This window comes from Gymnoscopelus braueri, assembly GCF_963280865.1.
Source record: "Gymnoscopelus braueri genome assembly, chromosome: 22".
NCBI classification, from domain to species: Eukaryota; Metazoa; Chordata; class Actinopteri; order Myctophiformes; family Myctophidae; genus Gymnoscopelus; species Gymnoscopelus braueri.
The window spans coordinates 32,660,495-32,684,950 of NC_137624.1; the positions used below are offsets into that span (position 1 = coordinate 32,660,495).

Sequence of the window (24,456 nt, forward strand, 5' to 3'; positions counted from 1 at the left end):
TTTTGAAAGTGAAATATCCCTTTAAGTCAGTGTGGTTCCCAAAGTGGGGTCCGGGGACCCCCAGGGGTTCTTGAGGGGGTTCCAGGGGGTCCCCCAACAAATTGAGGATCAAATGAATCCATATTAACCCTATTTATGACTTGGCCATACAAAAATAGCCAATCCTAGCTATTTTTACCTTTAACACAAATATTCTATTATAGGGGACCCTTGCCCAACAACTTCTCAGATGGGGGTCCGTGGCCAAATACATATCTATTAGTTTGAATTTGAGATGGATACAGGAAGGTGGGCACTAGGGACATCTTGGCACCTCGATGTAAAATTGGCTATTTTGTCCAAAATGTAAAAAAAAACTAAAATACTAGAAAAATGGTCTTAAGTAATGTAAAGTATGATGACGTGAACATGCACGGTACATCATTATCAGACTTAATTTTATCCTTCAACTTCTTGTTTAAGCCCCAAAATGACTGGATGTACAGGTTTTGTAGCAATTTGTAACAATTGAAGAGATATTACACCTTCATTTTCAAATATTTAAGCATGTTCTAATCATGTATACTTTACTTTACTTATGACCATTGTTCTAATATTTTATTTTGTAACATTTTGGGCAAAATAGCCATTTTTACATCAAGGTGCCCAGATGTCCCTATAGTGCCCAACTATCCTGTTACCCAAGAGATTATGTAGAAAAAGCAGTTTACTTGTGCCAATAGAAGAGTTCAAGGGACTAATTAATTGGATAAATACTCCAGAGGCTTAAATCTGCTCACTGTGTGCAAAGCCTAATCACGTCGCTGGCAAATCACCACTTTGCAGCTTTGTAGACATGTTGATTAACCTCACACAGTCAAGTTCAAATAAACAAACACACTAAAGCCAGGGAGCGTGACGAAGTCAAGCAAACAACTATGGAAGCAGTGAAGCACAGTATTCAAGCAATGTAGGCAGCTATACTCTATCCCTATTCCCTAGATTCTATAAAAAGAAACAAGACTGTGATTATTACTAGCTTTCAGTTTCATATTATACCATGTCCGTATTGTTCAAACATTTGGAAGAAAAGCATGCATAAAAATATTGAAATAAAAGTCTTACAAATGGTTGTTATATTATAAACTATGTTGTACATATAAAAAGCTGCTCAATACAGTTAGTTGGTTTACCTAGTGAAATAATATAGTTGATAATATCACTGGCCTAAAGCAATCTGCTCCAAATGTTCTAATCCCTCCTTGAAAATAATGTTTAGAAAGTAAACAATCAAGTGCAAAGCAATGGCATTAGTGAATGCTGTTTTTATAACTCTGCACAGAGGGATTTGACAGATTCCTAAGAAATATTTGGAATAACCCCTAAATCAGCTTAGTATGTGGCAACTTTGACCAGTGAAGGGGAAAGCCTCAGAACCTTTTAAATTCACACATAATATCTACCTCAAAGATATAGATTTCACAATATTTTTACTACAATTTAAGACTGCACTGACAATTATAAGCTTTATTTAATTATAAGAGTTATTTTCCTTTTTTCCCCCCCCATATCAAACATCTTTCAGACTCTGTACACCTTCTTTTTGTGATAAGTCTATCATCTGATCAAAAGTGACCTCCACACTCAGGGAGATTGTAGCCATGACCATAATCCATAAGCCATGACCATAATCCCTTAAACAAGTGTTAAGTTGGTGTTGAAGCATTGCAACATATCCCACTTCCAGTTTATATAGGATTAGAACTTGCCTGTAAAATGTTGGATGAGAAGGCCTGCAAATAAGTACTTTAGCATTATGCACATTTCTGTAGCCTATATGACAACAATGGTAATTCCATTGCTGTTAGTTTTTAATCATGCAACTTATGTACATATTTTACTCTACACATGGTTTTAGGAATATTTCACATATCTGACCTGATTTCCTTATTCTCTGTCCGTCTCTATTTTTCTCCCTTTTCTTGAAAAATTAAAATGGGAGCTTGTACATCAAAGAATTTAACCAAAAACAGCAAAACAGTCCCGGCCTCTCACATTTCTACTGCTGAATTTTGTTTTCAAACGCTTTCATGTCAAGGACCCCCAAATTGATACATATTAGCCCCCGGGAAAGATATGCCGGGGAGTCGGGGACCCAAGAAGATTTTTTTAAGGCATGCATGGCTCTATAGCAGTGATTCTGAACCTTTTTAATTTCAAGGACCCCCAGTTTGATATGCATATTAGACCATGGACCCCCATTTGATCATTTGTACACTCAGTTGATCAAATGGTCCATTTGGTTCCATTTGTCTCAGGGTCAGGGTTCCAGACTATCAATTCTTAACTATCAACTATCAATACATTTTTGCTCGGGACCCCCTGGAACCCCCTCAATGGCCCCCTTCAGTGATTAGATGGTTGTTATAGGGCTATGTTTACCATATTTAATATATTTCATTGTTTAGAGGTATTTAATTTTTTCCATTGTTTAATGTTCACATATAGGCCTACTCATCAATGGTGGGATGTTCAGGGCTATCTTAATTCATTCAAGTAGAAGCTAGACTGGTTCTGAATCTATGCGGTTATTAAAAAATTACTTGTGTGCTAATACTTTAGATTAGAACTTCAATGAATGAGGAATGATGAAGTTAGACAGTGGTGGAAAGCAATACAATAATAATAATAATGATACCAATTATTATTATTTTATAATTTTTTAATCTATATGATCTTTTTTCTTCTTCTTTATGACGATGATGATTAATTTTATGGTTAGTTTTGAAAGTGAGTAGGGTGCACTCCTTTACTCCTTTTGGTAGGGCATTCCACATTTTTGATGAATAGCATGAGAACGAGTTCATTCCCTTAGTTGAGCCAAATCTGGGTTGAACATGATTTGAGGAGCTGCCTCTGGTGTTATGATCATGGACTTCATTAACATTTTGGAAGTATTTTGACAAATAGGATCCCAATGTTGTGGTGTATCTTGAAGACCAGGCCCATAGCAAGTTGCTGTACTCTGTCCTCAACCATCCAATCCTAGCAAAATGAGCAGGGGTTAGATGGGTTTTGTGATTGAGGCCAAGAAGTAGCCTTACAAGTTTGTTTTGGGATGTTTGGAGCCTTGTTTTTAAGGCCTTGGAGGTGTTGTGATACCATGAAGTGCATGCATAATCATAATGACCTTGAATGAGGGCCCCTGCAAGAATCTTCAGAGTATTCTTACTGACTAGACGATCAATCCTCCACAAAAAGCGTGTTGTTTGGTTGACATTTCTGATCACTTTTTCGGCATTTTTGTTACCAGAGAGGTTTGCCTCCAAGATGGAGCCCAGGTAGGTAATTTCATCCTTTCTTTTGATGACATCATCACCCACTTTGATCGTGAAACTCTCTGCCTTGCTAAGGTTAGGACTGGACCCAAAGAGGATGGATTCAGTTTTACCCAGGTGTAATGAAAGTTTGTTGTCAGAGAGCCAGATGCAGATCTTGTTGAGTTCAGAGCTGAGTTTTCTCAACCTGCAGCCTGTCCCTGTCCGAGACTAGCAGGGCCGAGTCATCTGCGAACAGGAACAGTTTGCAGTCGCAGGCTGATGACATATCATTCACATATATCAGGAACAGTAAAGGTCCTAGTATACTTCCTTGAGGGACACCACAAGTCACAGGGAGGGGTGGGACTGCGTGCCGTTTACTTCCACCACTTGCTCCCTCCCTTCCAGGTAGGATCTCATCCAGTTCACTGACGTATCATCAAAACCTATTGCTTTGAGCTTATTGATCATAATTGGGTGATTAACGGTGTCAAAGGCCTTCTGGAGGTCCAGCATGACCATGCCGCAATATTTGCCCTTGTCGACATCTTGTTTGATAGAGTCGTTCAAATAGAGAAGGAATGTGTCAGTGGAGTGGTTTGTTCTGAAACCAGATTGGAATTTGTAGATTAGATTTTTCTCGGCAAGATACTTATCGACCTGTTCATAGACTATTTTTTCCATGACTTTCGAGATGGAGCTAAGAATAGAAATAGGGCGGTAGTTGCCAGGGTCTAATTTGTTTCCTTTTTTGTACAGAGGGGTCACCCTTGCTTTTTTGAAATCGTTAGGGACCCGTCCCTGTATGATGGAGAGGTTTATTATGTGGGTAATGATTGGAGCAATGGAGCCGGCTGAGTCTTTTAGAAATTTTGCGGGGATATTGTCGAGGCCTGTGGCTCTGTGTTGATGAAGAGCACTCAATGTTTTAAACACCTCTTCTGTTTTCACAGGGGAGAGTTTAAAATCATCTTTGCGTACACCCTGTTTTTCGTAAAATGAGTCAACATACTCTTCACCATAGCACCCAGAGTGAGGGGGTAGTTTTTCAACCAAATCTGAGGTTATGGTCGTGAAGAATATGTTGAGGATTTTACTCACTTCATGTTTGGATGTGATGAGAGTGTCATTCACCTTGAGGCTTATGTTTGTAAACCTGGTTTTCAATTTCTTGCTGCAGCCTAGTAGGTTGTTGAATAGCTTCCAAAGCTCTCGTGGTTTGCTTTGATTTTCCTCAATTTTGTCATCGAGGAAGCTTTTTTCTGCTAATAGGAGCATGCCATTAACCTTGTTTCTTAGCTTAAGTGACGTTGTAGTCAGGCATAGGTATGGTCCATAGATAGCATTAGAAGGAGTTCTCTTTAATTAATGATGTTACTTTTCAGCCTTTGCCCTCACACACCCCCAGGAGCGCACAGCGCAGCCTCTCGTCTGTAGTAAAAATAAAAAAGATATGCTTTCGCTACTCACCAAAACAAAGACGGTTTTTCACCTTCCGTCTAAAATACACTTTTTGGCCAGAAAATAAAATATTTCACCGGAAGGACAAAATGTGTTTAGTTATTCCACTGCGCCCCCTACATATCTGGTCAATGGAATTTTTCTATTGACCCGACTTTTCCTTCCGGCGAAATATTTTATTTTCTGTCCAAAAAGTGTATTTTAGACGTGAGGTGGTGGGCTCCGAGTGTTCCCACTGAGGAAAGTAGGCTTTCAACATCTGAAAACCCGTCTTTGTCTTGGTGAGTAGCGAAAGTGTATTCTTTATTTTTACTAAAGACGAGAGGCTGCGCTACGGTGGTATGCGGCCAACGGCTCTAAAGTAACATAGCGCGTTAAGAAGAACTCCTTCTAACGCTATGGACCAAAGTGGTCCACGCAGCGCATGCGTACATCGACCAAAACAAAGAGCACAGACAGCCTGCAGTGGCACAGACAAATCTTTATTAGATCTATAGATCTACACATAAACTACAATGCCTCGTCGGGTAATCATTTAATTTACAATGTGTTTTATAAGAGTGTGCTGGATGATGCTTCGTGGTTTTAAGAGGGTCAATTAGGTTCTCATGGTATTATATATAAATGCCAAATATAGCTAGCCTCGCAATGTTGACATCATGCTAGCTAATGTAGCTAACGGCTTGCTAAGTGGTTGCTATCCTGCTAACGTTACACAGTATCTGTATGTAGGTTTTACTAGGTTTGCCAATGTAAAGTGTATGAATGAAGCGGTGGTTGTTCAATTGTTTGGCTAACTTTAGATGTCAATAATGTTCCATCTCTATACGTGACTTGTTCAGCTAACAAAAAACGAACAAACTGTGCTTATAGCGGAGTGAGAGGTTCGTAATGGGGCTAGTTCACACGGTTATTTTATTATTTTTATATTTAGGACTTCAGTTTTCAGCTTCACCCAGCCAAGGGCTGCCCACAGGGAAAAAAAAATTCTGGTCAGGCCCCAGCGAGAATTGAACTCGCGACCCCTGGTTTACAAGACCAGTGCTCTAACCCCTGAGCTATGGAGCCGGATGAAGCAATAGTGATGCACTATTCATTCAAGAAGTACTCACATTTTGTACTTAGTGAAAGTATCAATGCCCTATTGTAGAAATAGTCTGCCACAAGTACGGAATTCAAAATTTACTTGAGTAAAAGTACAAACATTTTGGCATCAAAATATAAATAAAGTACCAAAAGTAGAAAGTACTCATTATGCATAATGTCCCATTTCCAAAAGTAGAAAGTACTCATTATGCATAATGCCCCATTTCCTAAGTTTTCAAATGTATAAAAATGTTTTGAAAATAGCAGATCTATAAGCTCACTTGTTCGCTTGCAGATGTACTTGTACTTAATTACTTTCCCCCACTGGACACATGCCTATTTCTGCTAAGGAGGGTTAAGTGTCTTAAACTCTTTGTTTTGTCTTATAAAGAGGCTTAAAGTGAGAGACTAAATCTCAGAGTTACAGATCTGTAAGGGTTCATTTGGAACCCTGAGGGACCCTGGATCCCACTTTGAGAACCACTTTGATTGATTGATTGATTGATTACTTTATTAACAGTTTGTAAACAGTACAATTATTGTTAAAAGGATAACACAAAAAGCGTCTTGTTTCCATTGTGGTCCTGGGTATTCAATTCATAAAGACATTTAAAGACATACAAGACATAATTTAACGCTAGAAGCAACTGGTCTTTATTTCTATTTTTATCGTATTTTTCATTACAGGATTCTTATCATATTGTCGTATACTGTTTTGCTGCTGTTGCACAGTCTGATGGACAATGACCACCAACATTTTGCTGCTTGTATGACGTGAGTGACAATAAAACCTGGCTCTTCTTGATTCTCTCTTTAGTGTCACACTGGCTCCAGTGCATCAGAGTGACAGATCAACCAGGCCTCAGCATCTCTCTACCAACCTTCCCCCTGGCCACTGCCTAGTGAGAGGAACCACAGTGATGGACAGTGAGAGGACGGCAGAAGACATGGAGGGCATCTGCGTGCTGCCAGACCTCACCACCATCAAGACCGAGTCCGGTCCGGACGACCCGGGCGTCACGCAGAACGTCGCCATGGGCATCAAGTTCATCCTGCCCAACCGCTTCGACATGAACGTGTGCTCCCGCTTCGTCAAGTCCCTCAACGAGGAGGAGAGCAAGAACATCCAGGACCAGGTCAACTCAGATCTGGAGGTGGCCTCTGTTTTGTTCAAAGGTAAACTTACTGTTAGGGAATTTGGTGGTTCTCAAACTTTTTAATTTCAAGGACCACCATAACTCCGAGAGTGTACAAATGGAACCAGTTTGGTTCCATTTGTACACTCTCAGAGTTAGATATGTAAGGGTCCATTTGGAACCCCCTATCGGAATTGTTAAAGGGAACCATATTGACCTCTACACACTGCCCGACATTTTAAATGGTCGGCGAGTGAACAGATCGTTAAGCATTTCACATTGCACGAGTTTCTCTCTTGAAATCGGGCTAAATATATCGTTGAGATTCTCGCACGATTGATTGGTCGGCGACAGGGGTTCACTGATTCCAAGATATTTCACCATGATGTGATCCCGACCCAATACATACATTTGTTTTTATTCCAAACGTCTCACGAAAATGTGAAAGGCTCCCGTGATATATGCGCGAGACCGAGACAGGACGCTAATGATTGACATTAAATCATTCTCAATTTCTCTGTATTTCTCTCTCTCTCTCTCTCTCTCTCTCTCTCTCTCTCTCTCTCTCTCCCCCTCTCTGAAACAAACGTTTCAAAAGTCAACCAGTGTTGCCGTGTCTGCTTATTATAAGCGAGTTGCTTGTAAAAAATATTGGTGGTTTCTTTTTAGCTTATTTCCAAAGTTGCTTATTTGGCTTTATTTCTTAATGTTGCTTTTTTTCTTTTAAAATAGTTGCGACGCGTTGTGAGCTTGTAGATCGGCTATTTTATTTGTATATAGGTTTAAAGTGCTCATGCAGCCTATAGTCACTTGTGTTGGGCTTGTTTTCATAGACCTGGTTGCTTATTTCTCGCGCAAAACCTGGCAATACTGTTCAGAGACACACACACACACACACACACACACACACACACACACACACACACACACACACACACACACACACACACACACACACACACACACACACACACACACACACACACACACACACACACACACACACACACACACACACACCTCTCTCTCTCTCTCTCTCTCTCTCTCTCTCTCTCTCTCTCTCTCTCTCTCTCTGTCTGCAAGCCCTATTCCTCAATTGCTCTGATTGGGTGTAGCACGGCTCTCATCGGATCCGACAAACCCAAATATCCAACATGCTAGAAAAGTAAAAATTATCGGGAACCTCTCGCCGAGCGCAATTTATCTGGGTGTTTCTTCTCGGAGTACCTTACACACTGCGCGATCAACACCTCGCCGAGGAACGCCCGATCTGGACTGAGATCGGTGGTTTTCTCGGCGATCACCAAAAAATATCCCCGAGAGCCAAATCGGGTCAAATATCATACAGTGTGTAGAGGCTATAAGGGATCTGACCGTTAAGAGGGAATCGTTAAAATCCTAAAGGATCCCAACCCTATGTGTGAATGTATTTGAGTAAATACTCAATACATATGTTTTACTGGTCAACAGACTACAGATTAGGAGATCGCTTCATCACTGTCTGCTTGAACTGCTATATTTAGAATGATGAAACATGATGACACATATGATATCTGGATGGGTCAAACTGACCAGTTACTGGACACTTGTGTACTGGTCACTAAAGGTCTTTATTTAAATTACGATGGTAAGAAGACAGGACATTAACATGGATGCTGGATGCAGGATGTTCGTAATTATTGAAAGAAACACCTTGTGATTGGTAGGTAAGAATAGATTTGATTCTGTCTGCCTTGATATGGAAAGAAAAAGGGTACATAAGCAGCCAGGAATTACATGGAAGCGTGTTCGCTCGCTCGCTTGCTAGCTTAGCTTGCCAGATTAGACCTAGAACTCAAGTTGTAAAATGTACTTCCCGCTGAATAAATAGTAAACATGCACACTGGTCTGTCATCTTTGCTCAAAGTGCCTTTTTTTCTTGAGAGATTCCATTACTTTAAATTGCATAATCCTTGTATCCACAAAAAGTTCCCTGCTGAAACTAATACTACTTTTTTCCACTTTGTGCTTTTCTCCTCTTCCAGCGGAGTGCAACATCCAGACGTCACCGTCGCCAGGAATCCAAGTGCGTCACGTTTACACTCCGTCCACCACCAAACACTTCAGCCCCATCAAACAGTCCACCACACTCACCAACAAGCACCGAGGCAACGAGGTCTCCTCCACCCCCCTGCTGGTGCACTGTGAGTATGACACCATGCTGCACCAGGGGTTCTCAAACTTATTAAATATAACCCATTAACTCTCTCAGTGCCACGCCCCAAGATATCCCGAGTTTTTCCCGAGTACCCTCCGTGCCAGCACGAGAAATCCCGAGTTTTTACTTTTGACTGTGGTCGCGCTATACTGTTTATTTTTCATGATCACTTTCGTTTCCTGACTCCTTCAGACTCATTGGGTTCCGGTTTCATGACGCAGATTCCGTTTCCGGTTCTCATTTTTTTCCCGCGGTCATTTTCGGCCAGAATAGGGAAAGTCACGGTTTTTCACACGGTATAAAAAGCGAACGGAGAGGTCCACGTCTACTCTCTTTGGTCTGGGTGACGATCAGTCATCGTAGTCGTGTATCGCATCGTAATTTAGCCCGATCAACGATTGTCGAAAATGTCAACATCCGGTTATGACCGGATATGACGTGAGCCTGTTTGGGAGGGGGCGAGTGAGCCAGCGAGGTCAGCAATGTGTCGATTTGTTGCTCTCTACTGGTAGAACTGTATTATGGGTTTAAAAACCCAATCAGATCATTTATTTGAATGAAAAATTAAAAAAAAAAAAAAAAAAAAATGGCACTGGGAGTACTTTATGAAAATACTCTTGGCACTGAAAGAGTTAAGACCTGAGGCCGACACTACAAATGCTACTTTTTTGTGCCAAGGACCCCCAAAATGACATGTATTTGAACGCCCATCTGAAAATTATTTGTGCCAGGGACCCCTGAAGAGAAGATTTGTGTTGAAAAAAACATATTCAAAATGTTTCAAACACTTTCAAGATTTCTCAAAAATAGCTTGCAGCGTGGCACGAGCAGCGTGGCACTATTTTTTAATAGCCAATGCTAAAAGGGATAGTAGAGAGGAGTAATTCATTTTCAAAGAGAGGCGAGTGGGCTGGCCATCTTCCCTTGTGGTCTCCTGAAAGATGGATTTTCAGGCCTGTTTTTGAAAGAAGCCAGAGAAGCACATATTCTTTTGAGACCATGCAATACGATAACTCTCACATCTCTTCTCATCATCTCAGCTCTGTCTATTCATCAGCTGGCAGCCCAGGGGGAAATGGTGTTCCTGGCCAGTAGGATTGAACAAGGTAAACGGCTCTTTGTTGTTATGAAGAAAGCACATTTCCTAAGGTGCGTTAAGAAGAAACAACGTTTTGAGTGTGTTTTGTCTTATCGACAGAGACGGTGATCAACCTCCAGGACGAGGAAGGCTTCACCCCCCTCATGTGGGCAGCTGCACACGGACAGATAGCTGTGGTGGAATTCCTACTTCAAAATGTGAGACTACTGGCTTTATTGTCGGGGCTATATTGTCTTATTCACTTACCAAATATTAATAAGTAAAAAGTGTTTTTACCTTGGTACTCCAAAGAAGCTTTACATAAACAGAACAAGTAAGAAGTTTATTAACCCATTAAAACTGGGAAAGCGTCTGTGTCATTGACTCATTTTCATTTTTGCATTCGCTATTCAAAAATAAAGTACATTACCTCAGCGAACTTGTACATCTGCTATTTATTAACATTTTTTTGGAAAAATCTTGAAAGTGTGACTACTGATTTAGAAGGCATTTGTAGAATCTGCCGGAAAAAAACGGGGAAAAAAAACGATATTTTCCCCACGTTTAGGCTGCTGACCCAAACCTCCTGGCCAAAGGCAGAGAGAGTGCCTTGTCCCTGGCCTGCAGTAAGGGTTACACTGACATAGTGAAGATGCTCATTGACTGTGGAGTCGATGTCAATGAATATGACTGGGTAAGTTCTGCTGCCTGTCCTCCTAGTTCAGTCAGGAATGGATCAAATATATTTTTCATTGAATATAAAATGAGCAATACATTTATTTGACCTTGACCTTGACCTATTTTGGTTTGTCGATGAATTGGATCTGCTTTTAGGTACTCTGAGAAGGCAGTGGGCACATGTGAGTTTGTTGTGTGGTGACGCTTTCACTCTCTCTGGGTTTCAGAATGGAGGCGCCCCTATTCTGTATGCTGTCCATGGGAATCACGTACGCTGTGTGGAAATCCTCTTAGGTGAGAAGTCTGAGAACTAATGCCTGATTTATACTTCATCGTGCAGTCGTGTCCTGTACCAAAGAAATTGCCCGTCTACAAGCACACAACACATCGTGATGCATTTCCATTTTTAAGGTTTGGTTTATTCCTAGAATAACCGTTGTAGTACTGTTTAAGACAGTGAAGAAGAAAGACTACAATCATCAATTCCATACATACTGTACTGTACTCCAGTCCATACAGTGTTTACTTGATTAGTCAATCCCAAGCCTCAGATTACATGATTACACCAGAGTGTTCTCCAATCATTTACAGCAGTGGTTCTCAACCAGTGGTCCTTGAGGGGTTTCCAGGTGGTCCCCAGCTAAATGATGGAGAGTTGGTAACCAAATGGACCAGAGTGTAAAATGTCCATTTGATTTCATTTCACGCTCTCAAGATTTAAATTATTGTTAAACATCTGCATTACTTAATTAAGTCGACACAATTAGAGATTATAGAAGAATTGTTCTTTTGATCAACATCTCTTATCTCTCCTATGATACCACATCAATACAGCATGGATATTGTGGACAAAATCTTATCCAACAACAACAAAATATTCTATGTTTTGGATCTGAGAGGCTAAATCTCATCAAATGGTGGTCCGTGGCTCAAATGCCGAATATATAATGGACCTCAAAGTGAAAAGGGTTGAAAACCACTGATTTACAGCATATGCTGCTGTCACCAAATGTTTGGACAGTAACGGTCACATTACTGTCCACATTACTGACGCAAAGTGAGCTACACGTGGCGCGTGTAACTCACTTGATACGGCAAGTATATAGATCAGGCTCAACATTTGGTTAACTTAATGCATTATTATTGATAAAGTTGCTAGCCATGATGGGTTTAGACATTTAAAAAAAAAATGTAACCATATGAATATGTGCAGTAATTGGGTATTGGCATTATTCTGGCTTGCAGAGAGTGGAGCTGACCCCACCATTGAATCTGATTCTGGATTCAATGCCATGGATATGGCTGTTGCTATGGGCCATCGGAATGGTATGTATGTTCAAACACACTGTAGTAGGCCCCCTCCTTCTTCCCTCTACACCAAATACCTTCGCTGAAAATATCCATTCTGCGAGGTCAGTTTGGAATACCAATTGTATCTAATCAGAACTGAGAAGAACCCCTCTCAGATAATTTATCGGCTTCAATTTTATGATGTTCCAGTTCCAGTCTTTGTTTAACCCATTGAACCGGGAAAGCATCTTGTGTCATTTTAGATTTGAGCTAAAAAGCATTATTTTATACTTTAAATAGCAGATAAACAAGCTCATAGTGTGTCACTTTGTGCTGCGCTACGAGCTTGTAGATCTGCTATTTTAGAAAAATCTTGACAATTTGTGCAAATCTTTGAATGTACAGTATGTATTTTTAAAGCGAACATTTCTTACTAAAATCTTTGCTTCTACGGTCCCTGGAACAAAATATTTCGAGATTTGAGGTCGGCGACCAAATGCATATCATTTTGGGGATCCTTGACTTGAAAAAGTTTGAGCACCACTGATATAGCAACATACGTTTTGCACTTATGTTGCTGTATCAGGAGTTAATCACTTCCTGTTTACTTATTTATCCTGAATGGTGTTTGAGTTCTCTCAGTACTGAAAGCCATTGATGTGAGATGTCTGTCTGTCTGTCTGTCTGTCTGTCTGTCTGTCTGTGTAGTTCAACAGGTGATGGAGGCACACTTACTAAAGCTGCTGATGGGGATCAGAGAATGACCAAAGGACAGCCAACTCATACCGACAGCATCGTGGCTCACAACAACCAGGGTTCTGTTTGCCTCTGCTTTTGATATCCTCCCTCTGGTCATTCACGTTTTATCCCTGTTTTTGGTCAGACCGAATTAAATGCCTGCATTTCCTTTTGAGAAATGTAGACTGTCTGATATGTTTGATATATATATATATATATGTTTGATAATATGACAGTTTCAAAATATGTATGTTGACCACCCTGGCAATTAACCCTAGCATTACTTTTTTTGTTTTATTCAAAAATAGTGAAAAGAGTACATCTAAAATCTCACGACGTGTCGCAATGCAACGCATTGTTTTGTAGAAGTATACAAGAAGTATAGGGCTTTAGTGGGTTTTTCTTTTACAAATCAAACCCTGGTCACAACTATGCTAGACCACTATGTAGCAGACTGTGGACATATTTTGCCATAAGCTAATATCTTGAAGGCATGAGTGAATTTGTTTATTTTGAGGACGGAGTCAGATAATTCATGAAGACATGGTACCCTGTGTTCCCAATTTAATTTATAATTATGTTAATCCAAACCGTTAACACATTGGGTGCCAGAGGTTTATTAAAATATTATACGTTGAGTGCCTGCATTTCTTCCATCCACTTGCGTTATACGTTTCGTGCTGTGAGAAGCCCCGACGAGGAAGTGCATGTAAACAAAGCGTGCGTGCGAGACGGCGGAGGGTCCCGACTAACGCCTGGAACAATAATATTTCCAACGCGACCCTCCATTGCAGCGTGATCGCCGATCGAAAACGGCTCGTTTCCACCACATTAAAAAGAAATGGAGATATTAAGCTTTTAGTCAAGGAGATAACATTGAAAACGCCGACCGGAAGGATTTTTGACATGGAGCCTCATCCAGCCTCTTCTTCTCAGAAACTCCTTGGGTGATGTCAAAGTTTCGTTTTAGCGCCCCACGTGGCCCACATGTATAAAAATAGAATTGGGTCAAAAACGGTCCGGACCGTTTTCGGCACTTCTCGTTTGGACCCTCAAAAACGGTCCGGACCGTTTTTGGCATTCAATGTGTTAAAAGTCGAGCTGAAATGAAAAATGCCTTTTTTTTTAGATGTGAGTTTGTTGACCGGCTATATTTAAATGTGGTTAATTTTGCCAGTTTGCCATGTTCAGAAATGTGTCAGAAAGAACCTGAGCAGCCTTCGTAGAGTGCATAAACTGTGACCTGTGTGCTTTCAAATGGGTGAAAGTCAAATACATGAACACTTTCACATGTACTTATCTTGTAAGGCATTGTGTGTACGCGGCACAAAGGGTCAAAGGTTAATGAAGTTAGTGTTGTTTTATGTAAAATGTGATTATTATTGGGATACACATGATGCAGACTGCACCAGGAGTTTTATTCTTGTTCTGTCTTGAATGTGCCAGACTGCAGTAAGTTGGTCACTGTTGTAAGCTGTCAACATGCGAGGTCAAGGGTTCAGTTATGCCATGTAGAAGTGCATCAGTGTTGTTTGTTCATATAGAGGTGTTGACCTTTACTACAATTTAGTACAGTTTCATAAAGTTAATGTGGTGCTATTTTCCTTTGTGTGTAAGACTTGTGCTTTTCTCCAGTGGTAATTGTAATGAGAACAATATAAGTTATTGTCTATGTACACATGTTTAATTTATGTCAAGTTTGTTGTAACGAGCCTAAAAGGCTCATCCAAGTGAAATTGCCTGACAATTATAAAACTCATCATTTGGATTTGGTCTGGCTTTTTCTGTTTGTTGTAGAATTCTACAGTATTCTATTTTTTTTTAAACAATAACTTAATCACATTAACTACATTCGATTAATACATTTGTATCCTTTATTGATCCTAAGCCACAGAAACCATTTCAACAGTATAGATAATTTCCAGGAAAAAGTAGCTAGCACATTTCAATGAGCACATAACGGGTGTAATTGGGAAAAGTGAGATTAACTTGACTCATCTAGTCATCAAAGCAAACATCTATTCCAGACTAGTAGTTGTGGAACATTTGGTGACCCTCAGTCCTGTCAAGTCTTCTCGACACCCCTGGGATTCCACTTTCCATTCTTGGAGGCCTCATCAAAGTTCAACACCGAGATCTGAAACAAAAAATTGGGTGGTAGTTTTAATCCACTGAGGAGGGCCCTCTGCTAACAACACACACACACACTGTGTGCCTGTCATCGTGACACCCAGAAGAACACTGTTCAGAAATTGGGTGTTTATGTGAAACGTGATAGCAGGTGTAAAACTATCCCGACCTCCATGCTCATCTCATCGGCTATAAGGCAAGCCGCACAAACCGCTGGCATATAGAAGATCAAAGAATGGCCACAACAGCTCTCAAAGAAATCTGTCATTCCCACACATTTGGCTCAAAGACTTGAGCATTGGAATGGAAGCGATTTCAAAAGGTCTGAATATATGTTTCACTAGTGAGGTCACATGACGTTGCTGTTGGCCAGAAACCTTGTATGTCCAATATTTCAACTTTAAAAAAATGTTTTGTAGTAAATGTAAATGTATTGTCATAAATAATACAGTGTCACACAAAAGTAGCCAAAATAGCCATTCTACAAGCTCCCAACACTGCGTGTTGGGAGCTTGTAGAATAGCTATATCTGAAATGGATCCATTGGAACACAAGTTATTTTTTCCCCCCATTTCCTTAAAAGTAACAGTTTTGGACATTGATTGATTGATAGAATATTTTATTTGTCAGAAATGTAAAACAGCGCGAGGTACAGTCAGACATTTAGGCTAAAAGGATAACACAAATAAGTCCTGGGGACTCTTGTTTCCATTATGGTCCTATACATCATTGGTTCTCAAAGTGGGGTCTGGGGACCCCCAGGGGTACTTGGGGGGGTTCCAGGGGGTCCCCAGCTAAATGATGGATAGGAACCAAATGGACCCTTAAGGGTCTGTAACTCTGAGAGCGTACAAATGGAACCAAATGGACCCGTTAACGGGTCCATTTGGTTCCATTTGTACACTCAGAGTTAAATTAACATTGATTTTACAATATGAATTGGGGTCCCAGAGATATAAATGCCATTAAATGGGGGTCCGTAGCCTAATGCATGTCAAACTGGGGGTCCTTGAAATTAAAATGGATGAGAATCACTGCTAGAGAGCTGTAAAAAATCTTCTCTTATGGGGGTCCCTGGCTTATCTTTTCAAATGGGGGTCCGCGGGCTAATAAGTGTCAATTTGGGGGTCCTTGACATGAAAAAGTTTGAGAACCACTGCTATACATACAAGGTTTCCACCCGACAGCGACGATAAAAGAAACGTATCTCAAACAATAACGTGGTGATGGCATTGGCAGTTGTTAACCTCCATGTCATCAGGCCTCAGCTGGATACATATGTAATCGTTTGTTACATTAGCGAACGCTTGGAAAGGGGAGAGCCCTGAGAACAGTCAGGGTAATTGTAATAGCAACCTCATGTGTTTGGTTCATTTTCTCCACAAAGAAAAGCAAACTGGGTTTAGAGAACTCATAAACAACGAACACACGTTTCAAACACCACCAGTGATGTAAAGTAACTAAGTACATTTACTCAAGTGCTGTACTTAAGTAGAATTTTGAGGCTTTTCTTTTTTACTTTACTGGAGTATTTCCAGTTTTCAGTACTTTTGCTACATCTCAGAGGCAAAAATTGTGCTTTTACTTCACTACAATTATTTGAAAACTTTAGTTACTGGTTACTTTGTAGATTCTGATTATTATTACAAAACATACATTAGGCCTACCCACTTCAACCCAAAATACATTTCTACAAGCTCACAATGCATTGCGATGCTATGCATTGTGAGCTTGTAGATCTGCTATTTTGATTTCCATACAATTTATACATTTGAAAACTTGTAAAATGGGACATTCTGCACAATGAGTACTTTCTACTTTTGGTACTTTAAAGTACATTTTGATACCAATACTTTCGTAGTAAAGTAAATGATGAATTCCAGACTTTTAGTTGTGACATACTATTCCTACAGTATTGATAAAATGGAGTACTTTTTCCACCACTGTCAAACACCCAACTCAGTCCACACAACCACATCTTCACCTCTAACACTTTAACTGATGGATTTATCTTTGCATGGACGCTTTTTAGAACCCAAAAGAAAACAAACCTGCCAAGGAAAATACATACAATTCCGGGACGCAGGCTGAAGTTCAAATGTACACGTCCATAATCACAGTATAACCACAGGACACAGGCATGAAAGTAATGATTATGTATCTGTGATTTGTGAAACAGTTTGAAAGGAGCCCCCCCCCCCCCCCCACACTTTCCTAAACAATTTGTACAATTATGTGAAATTATGATGTTTTGGTGTTATAATTCTAAACACATGTTCCTCTACGTACAATATGTAGAATATGTGGTGGAAGTACTTGTATATTTTTCTTAAGTAAAAGTAGCAATAACACAATATGAAAATAGGAAAGACCTATCTGGAATATATTGTCTAGCCTAAATGTGTCATCGTGGCATCAGCAAACAAATCAGTCAGCTTCATATATGGGCACAAAAGTGGGCATGCCCATATATGGGCATATACTGATGACATCAGGGATCTCCATATATGGGCATAAAAGGGACAAGGACTGATAGATAGAGATATCTCCATACATGGGCATATCAGCATGCCCATATATGGAGATATACTGATGACATTAGGGATCTCCAAATATGGGCATAAAAGGGACAAGGACTGATAGATACTGAGATCTCCATATTTGGGCATAAAAGGGACTCTCCATATCTCTGTATGTATGTATGTCTGTAATCCACGTATCTCGAGAACCGCTCGACCGCCCGACTTCAAATTCGGCACACACCAATTTCCAATACTTTTACTTCTACTCCACTACATCTCAGAGGCAAATATTGTACTTTTATTCCACTACAATTATTTGAAAACTTTAGTTACTAGTTACTTTTCAGATATAAACTATGATATAATGAAACATACATTAACCACTTTAGCCCTATTTTATACATAGGCTATTTGAAAATAGCCGATCTACAAGCTCACAACGTGTCACATCGCGACGCGTTGTGAGCTTGTAGATCGGCTATTTTCAAATATTTAGTACTTTTACTTTTGGTACTTTAGGTACATTTTGATGCCAATACTTTTGTTCTTTTACTCGAGTACTTTTTTTATTCTGGACTTTTACTTGTAACAGAGTATTTTTATATTGCAGTATTGGTACTTTGACTTAAGTAAAGAATTTGAGTACTTTTTCCACCACTGGGGATTTCCATATATGGCCATAAAAGGGATACAGGCAGACAGACAGATATAGAGATCTCCATATATGGCCATAAAAGGGATACAGGCAGACAGACAGATATAGAGATCTCCATATATGGCCATAAAAGGGGTACAGGCAGACAGACAGATATAGAGATCTCCATATATGGCCATAAAAGGGATACAGGCAGACAGACAGATATAGAGATCTCCATATACGGCCATAAAAGGGATATAGGCAGACAGACAGATATAGAGATCTCCATATATGGCCATAAAAGGGACATAGACAGACAGGCGGTTAAAACGGGTGTTATGACAACGGGTATAACGGGTATTGCATAACAGGGTGGGGCATGCATTCCTATTTTCATTGTTCCCAATTTAGGCCCAAGTAGGCTGGTGCCGAATGGGCACAGGGTCAAGTCTTACAATAAATACAGGAAATCTCTGTACGTCTGTAATCCACATATCTTGAGAACCGTTCGACCGACCAACTTCAAATTCGCCACACACGTCGCAGACGACCCAAGGGAGTGCAGTGCCAGGCGTCGAGTCGGTCGGATAGGAGGTTCTCCAGAACCACCAGAAAAGGCTCTGACCATGGCCCAAATGAGCCAATTGATTGCCATGGCAAGGGGCGGCCGTAGCTGAGTGGTTAGTGAGCCCGCCTAGGGAGCCAGAGGCCCTGGTTGCCCCAAGTATGATTTCAGGCCAGGCCAGCAAATGTGTCGATGAAATGAAATATGTCCCTGAGCAAGACTCTTAACCCAATTGCTCACAGGCCCTCATTGGAAACAAGACCGCAAGGACTTTCATGAACGGACCTGTTAAAGGAATTATCCTTATCCTAACCCCAGCCTAAGATTGATTTAGCATATTCCCCACACCTGTCAAATTCCCCACACCTGTCATTAGATTGGTCAGTCTACTTTCCAAAATCTGTTTGAACTGCAGACATTCTCCACACAATCTCCACAAATGTTTACCACTGCACAAGGACTTTCCAGTACGGCCGATCCCCCATATATGGATCATACGTATACTGATAACTTCAGGGATCTCCATATGGGACACGGGCAGAAAGACCTCCATATATGGGTATAAAAGGAACAAGGATAGACACATAATATAGATATCTCCATATATGGGCACAATAGGGACACGGACAGACGGGTATACTCTGACAACGGGTATTGCATATAACAGGGTGGGGCATGCATTCCCTATCGTTCCCAACTTACATCGTTCCCAAGTAGGCTGGTGACCAACGGTCACTGTTCTAGTGGGCATAAAAGGGACAAGGACTGACAGATACAGAGATCTCCATATATGGGCATATTAGAATCCCCATATATGGCCATATACTGATGACATCAGGGATCTCCATATATGGGCATATACGACGTAGACCGTAGACGTGACGTCACGTCTACGGTCTCACTGATGTCTCCTTATTGGTCAATAAGTCAGATGATGACCAGTGACGTCACAGCGGTGCCGGCTATATAATGCAGGGATTCTGATGGCTACAGAACAGTTGAGTTTGGAGCTACTGTGAGTTCAGAGAGAGAAACTAACACTGCATCACTCATTAGTAGTGAAGAAAGAATATTTTTACGAGAAGAAAACAGAGAAGAGAAGAAATACCAACATGGTCATGGATCGAGGTTACATGCAACAAGTAGACTGCGAGCTGCTCTTGGACCCAGCATGGGAGAAGGTGCAGAAGAAGACATTCACAGTTTGGTGCAACTCCCACCTGAGGAAAGCAGGCAAGCAGATTGAGAACATAGAGCAGGACTTCCGGGATGGGCTGAAGCTCATCCTGCTGTTGGAGGTCATCTCAGGCGAACGCCTGGCCAAACCAGAGAAAGGCAACATGCGAGTCCACAAGATCTCCAACGTCAACAGAGCACTGGACTTCATCGCCAGCAAAGGAGTGAAGCTGATCTCTATCGGAGCGGAGGAGATTGTGGACGGCAACGTTAAGCTGACCCTCGGCATGATCTGGACCATGATCCTCCGCTTCACCATCCAAGACATCTCCGTCGAGGAGAGGTCAGCCAAGGAGGGCCTGCTGCTATGGTGTCAGAGGAAGACTGCGCCCTACAAGAACGTCAACGTCCAGAACTTTCACATCAGCTGGAAGGACGGCCTGGGGTTCTGTGCCCTCATTCATCGGCACCGCCCGGAGCTCATTGACTATGATAAACTGCACAAGGATGATCCAACGACCAACCTGAATACCGCCTTCGCAGTGGCAGAAAAATACCTGGACATCCCCAAGATGTTGGATGCAGAAGATATCATTAGTACCGTGAGGCCAGATGAGAAGGCTGTCATGACGTATGTGTCGTGTTACTACCACGCATTCTCAGGCAAACAGAAGGCAGAGACAGCCGCCAACCGGATCTGCAAGGTGTTGGCTGTCAACCAGGAGAATGAGCAGCTAATGAAGGGATATGAGAAGCTGGCCAGTGATCTGTTGAATTGGATCTGTCGCACCATCCCTTGGCTGAAGAACCGTGTTCCAGACAACACCATGCAGGCCATGCAGCAGAAGTTGGAGGACTTCAGGGACTACCGACGCCTCCACAAGCCACCCAAGGTGCAGGAGAAGTGTCAGCTAGAGATCAACTTGAACACCCTGCAGACCAAGCTGAGGCTCAGCAATAGGCCCGCCTTTATGCCCTCCGAGGGCAAGATGGTGTCGGACATTTCCAATGCGTGGGGACACCTGGAGGGAGCAGAAAAGGGCTATGAAGAATGGCTCCTCAATGAGATTCGCAGGCTGGAGAGACTTGACCACCTGGCAGAGAAATTCCGCCAGAAAGCATCCATTCATGAAGCCTGGACCAAAGGTAAGGAGGACATGCTGCAGCATCAGGACTACCAGAAAGCCTCTCTGTCAGAGATCAAGGTCTTGCTGAAGAAACATGTGGCATTTAAGAGCGACCTGGCCGCACACCAGGGCCGTGTGAAGCAGATCGCTACCCTTGCAAAGGAGTTGAAAGAGCTGAACTACTATGACTCTCCCACTGTGAGTGCTCACTGCCAAAGGATCTCTGAACAGTGGGATGCTCTGGATGCCCTGTACCTGAAACGTAAGGAGACTCTGCAGACAACCGAGAAGCTGCTGGAGACCATTGACGAATTGTACCTTGATTTTGCCAGAAGAGCGTCTCTGTTTAATAACTGGATGGAAGGTGCTATGGAGGACCTGCAGGGCATCTTCATTGTTCACACCATAGAGGAGATCCTGGAGTTAAGAACAGCCCACGAGCAGTTCAAAGCCGCTCTTACAAAGGCAGACAAAGAACGCCAGGCCATTCTAGGCATCCAGAATGACATCGCCACGATCGTCCAGACCCATAATGTCAACATGGCTGGCACCAACCCCTATACCAATGTCAACCACCAGGAGATAAACAACAAATGGGACAAGGTCAGACAGCTAGTGCCTCAGCGCGACCAGGCCTTGAGCGAGGGGCATGCCCAGCAGCAGAACAATGAGCGTCTGCGTCAACAGTTTGCCAAGCAAGCCAATGACATCAGACCCTGGACCCAGACCAAGATGGACGAGATTGGCCGTATCTCCATCGAGATGAAAGGCACACTGGAGGACCAGCTAACACACCTGCGTCAGGATGAGAAGAGGATCGTTAACTACAAGACAAAGATCGACCAACTAGAGGGAGAGCACAAGCTCATCCAGGAAGCACTCATCTTCGACAACAGGCACACCACCTACACCATGGAGCACATCCGAGTGGGCTGGGAGCAGCTCTCCACCACCATCGCCCGCACAATCAATGAGATTGAGAACCAGATCCTGACGCGGGATGCCAAAGGCATCAGCCAGGAGCAGATGAATGAGTTCCGAGCCTCCTTCAATCACTTTGACAGGGATCACTCTGGTACTTTGGGCGCAGAGGAGTTCAAGGCTTGCCTCATCAGCCTGGGCTTGGACATTGCCAACGATTCACAGGGTGAAGCCATGAGCAACGTGAATGCCAACCGACTTGGCATGGTCACCTTCCAGGCCTTTATCGACTTTATGTCCCTTGAAACCGCCGACACAGACACTGCTGACCAAGTCATAGCCTCTTTCAAAGTCCTGGCAGCGGATAAGAATTACATCCTAGCCGACAAGCTGCGTGGGGAGTTGCCACCCGACCGGGCAGAGTACTGCATCGCCCACATGGCCCCTTACACTGCCCCTGATGCCATCCCCGGAGCCCTCGACTACATGTCCTTCTCTACCGCGCTGTACGGTGAGAGTGACCTCTGAACCTCATTGCCAATCAAATTCTGAACCTGTCACCAAAGGGGGGACAAGGTCCCTTTTGGCACAGGCACATTTGTTACAAGATAACAAATGTGTTGTGATGAAAACAATCGTTAAAAAAAATATTATAAATGTAAAAATAAAAAAGGTATAAAAGATTGTAAAAGGAAAAAAAGAACCCCTTGAATGTTGACCTCTCATCCTGTGAATTCCATCACCCAAATCCCCTGGGAACCATCAACAACAACGTGTTCCACTAGCTAGCCCTTAGCTCTGGTCCATAGCGTTAGAAGGAGTTCTCCTTAACGCAATGAGACTTTTCGGCCATTGCCTCATATCGCCGTAGTGCAGCCTCTCAACTTTAGTAAAAATATAGAATACACTTTTGCTACTCACCAAAACACAGACGGTCTTAATGTGTATTTTAGACGTAGAGGTGGGGGGCTCAGAGTAGGCTTTCAACACATTAAAACGTCTTTGTTTTGGTGAGTAGCGAAAGTGTTTTCATTTTTACTACGGTGGTATGCGGGCAATGGCCGAAATGTCACATAGCGTTAAGGAGAACTTCTAACGCTATGGACCAGAGCTAACTAGACCTCAAGACCCTTCACAGAAGAAATATAATACAAAAAAATGAATTAAAACAACGGTCCTTTTAAGGGCCACCCCCTCTCCTATTGCTGTGACCTTGCCGTGGTGGAGAGGCTTGAGTGATTCAGTGACCCTGGGTCCTATTCCGGTGGGGGTTCAACCACATCGGATTGGTCAAAGGTGAGAATCCAGACTAACGACAGCAAAATCTCTTTCTGTAATGAGTGAGGTATTTCACTAATGACACTGACCATGATGCTGACATGATACTGACCGTGATGCTGACATGATACTGAACATCATACTGACCATCACGCTGACATGATACTGACCATGATACTGACATGATACTGACCATGATACTGACTGACCATGATGCTGACCATGATGCTGACCATTATAACATATGCAATTACGCATTGTTTTAAGCTGACATAAATGAAAATAGGTAAATAGCCAAACGTATAAAATAGGGTTAAAGTGGATACACTGATTTTGCATGCTATATCAACCCATTTTGCTGATGACCCCCTGCAACCCCTTCAAGGACCCCTGCGGGGGACCCCTTCAAGCCTACACTGTAAACGTAGCATATAGACATATAGATAGATAGAAATATCATTTCACCTATACAGGAGTAAACGTATTTTGTCATAGAAAAGACAGATTATCTTTAAGTATCATCTCTCAAAGTGGCCAGTGACAGTTTCTGCACTGTCTAGTGTGTGGTCAAGAGCATTACTTAGATGCTACTAAATCGTTTTTTTTTTAAGTCTGTAAAATTGTGTTTTTATTTATTATTTATTATTTATTATCGACTATACTGCCCAACAAAGCCAAAGTGCAGTAACTACTTTTTTGGACACACCGACTTATTTGTGTATCCCAAAGGTCAAATTAGCCTTCGTGGTTTGGGTTTTTTTCTTTGTAGTTTTGCACTTTGGCTTTGTAGGTCAGTATAGTAAATAGCTCTCAAGACCTGGAGTATGATTGGATGATTGCTTCTATTGCTATGGTACAGGTCCACAGCACCCTTACAGGTCTGTAAGTACAGGACAGTATGACTTGACAATGCAACCGGTAGTCCCATTTAACCCTGTAAAATGAGACAACATAAGAAGAAAAAGATGCAATATGAAATGATTTAATAATGGTACTCCAGTGTTTCCCGGCCGGGGGTCAGGAACCCCCTATAGGGTGCACCAAAGACCACAGAAGTGGGTGAGCAGTGATGGAATAAGTACTCACATGTTTTACTTAAGCAAAAGTATCAATACCCTATTGCAGAAATAAGTAAGT

At 41.9% G+C, this 24,456-nt stretch overlaps 2 protein-coding genes and 1 pseudogene across 3 annotated transcripts; all 3 read left to right on the forward strand.

The window, feature by feature from the left end:
* Nucleotides 1–5,198: 5,198 nt before the first annotated feature.
* Nucleotides 5,199–14,731, forward strand: ankra2 (ankyrin repeat, family A (RFXANK-like), 2). Its single transcript, XM_080419484.1, has 10 exons — nucleotides 5,199–5,287; nucleotides 6,664–7,022; nucleotides 9,007–9,165; nucleotides 10,220–10,285; nucleotides 10,378–10,475; nucleotides 10,826–10,951; nucleotides 11,163–11,229; nucleotides 12,181–12,261; nucleotides 12,934–13,568; nucleotides 14,065–14,731. Exons 2-9 carry the CDS (start codon nucleotides 6,767–6,769, stop codon nucleotides 12,987–12,989), a joined length of 909 nt encoding a protein of 302 aa, XP_080275610.1. The 5' UTR covers nucleotides 5,199–5,287; nucleotides 6,664–6,766; the 3' UTR covers nucleotides 12,990–13,568; nucleotides 14,065–14,731.
* A 5,198-nt stretch (nucleotides 14,732–19,929) lies between these two features.
* Nucleotides 19,930–20,267, forward strand: LOC308078226 (alpha-actinin-1-like; annotated as a pseudogene). Its single transcript has one exon. The product of its transcript is annotated as an alpha-actinin-1-like (transcript).
* Nucleotides 20,268–20,565: 298 nt separating this feature from the next.
* On the forward strand, nucleotides 20,566–22,569 carry LOC308078436 (alpha-actinin-1-like; the record flags this gene model as incomplete). The annotated part of the gene is made up of 1 exon (XM_080419601.1): nucleotides 20,566–22,569. One exon carries the CDS (start codon nucleotides 20,566–20,568, stop codon nucleotides 22,567–22,569), a length of 2,004 nt encoding a protein of 667 aa, XP_080275727.1.
* Nucleotides 22,570–24,456: the final 1,887 nt, after the last annotated feature.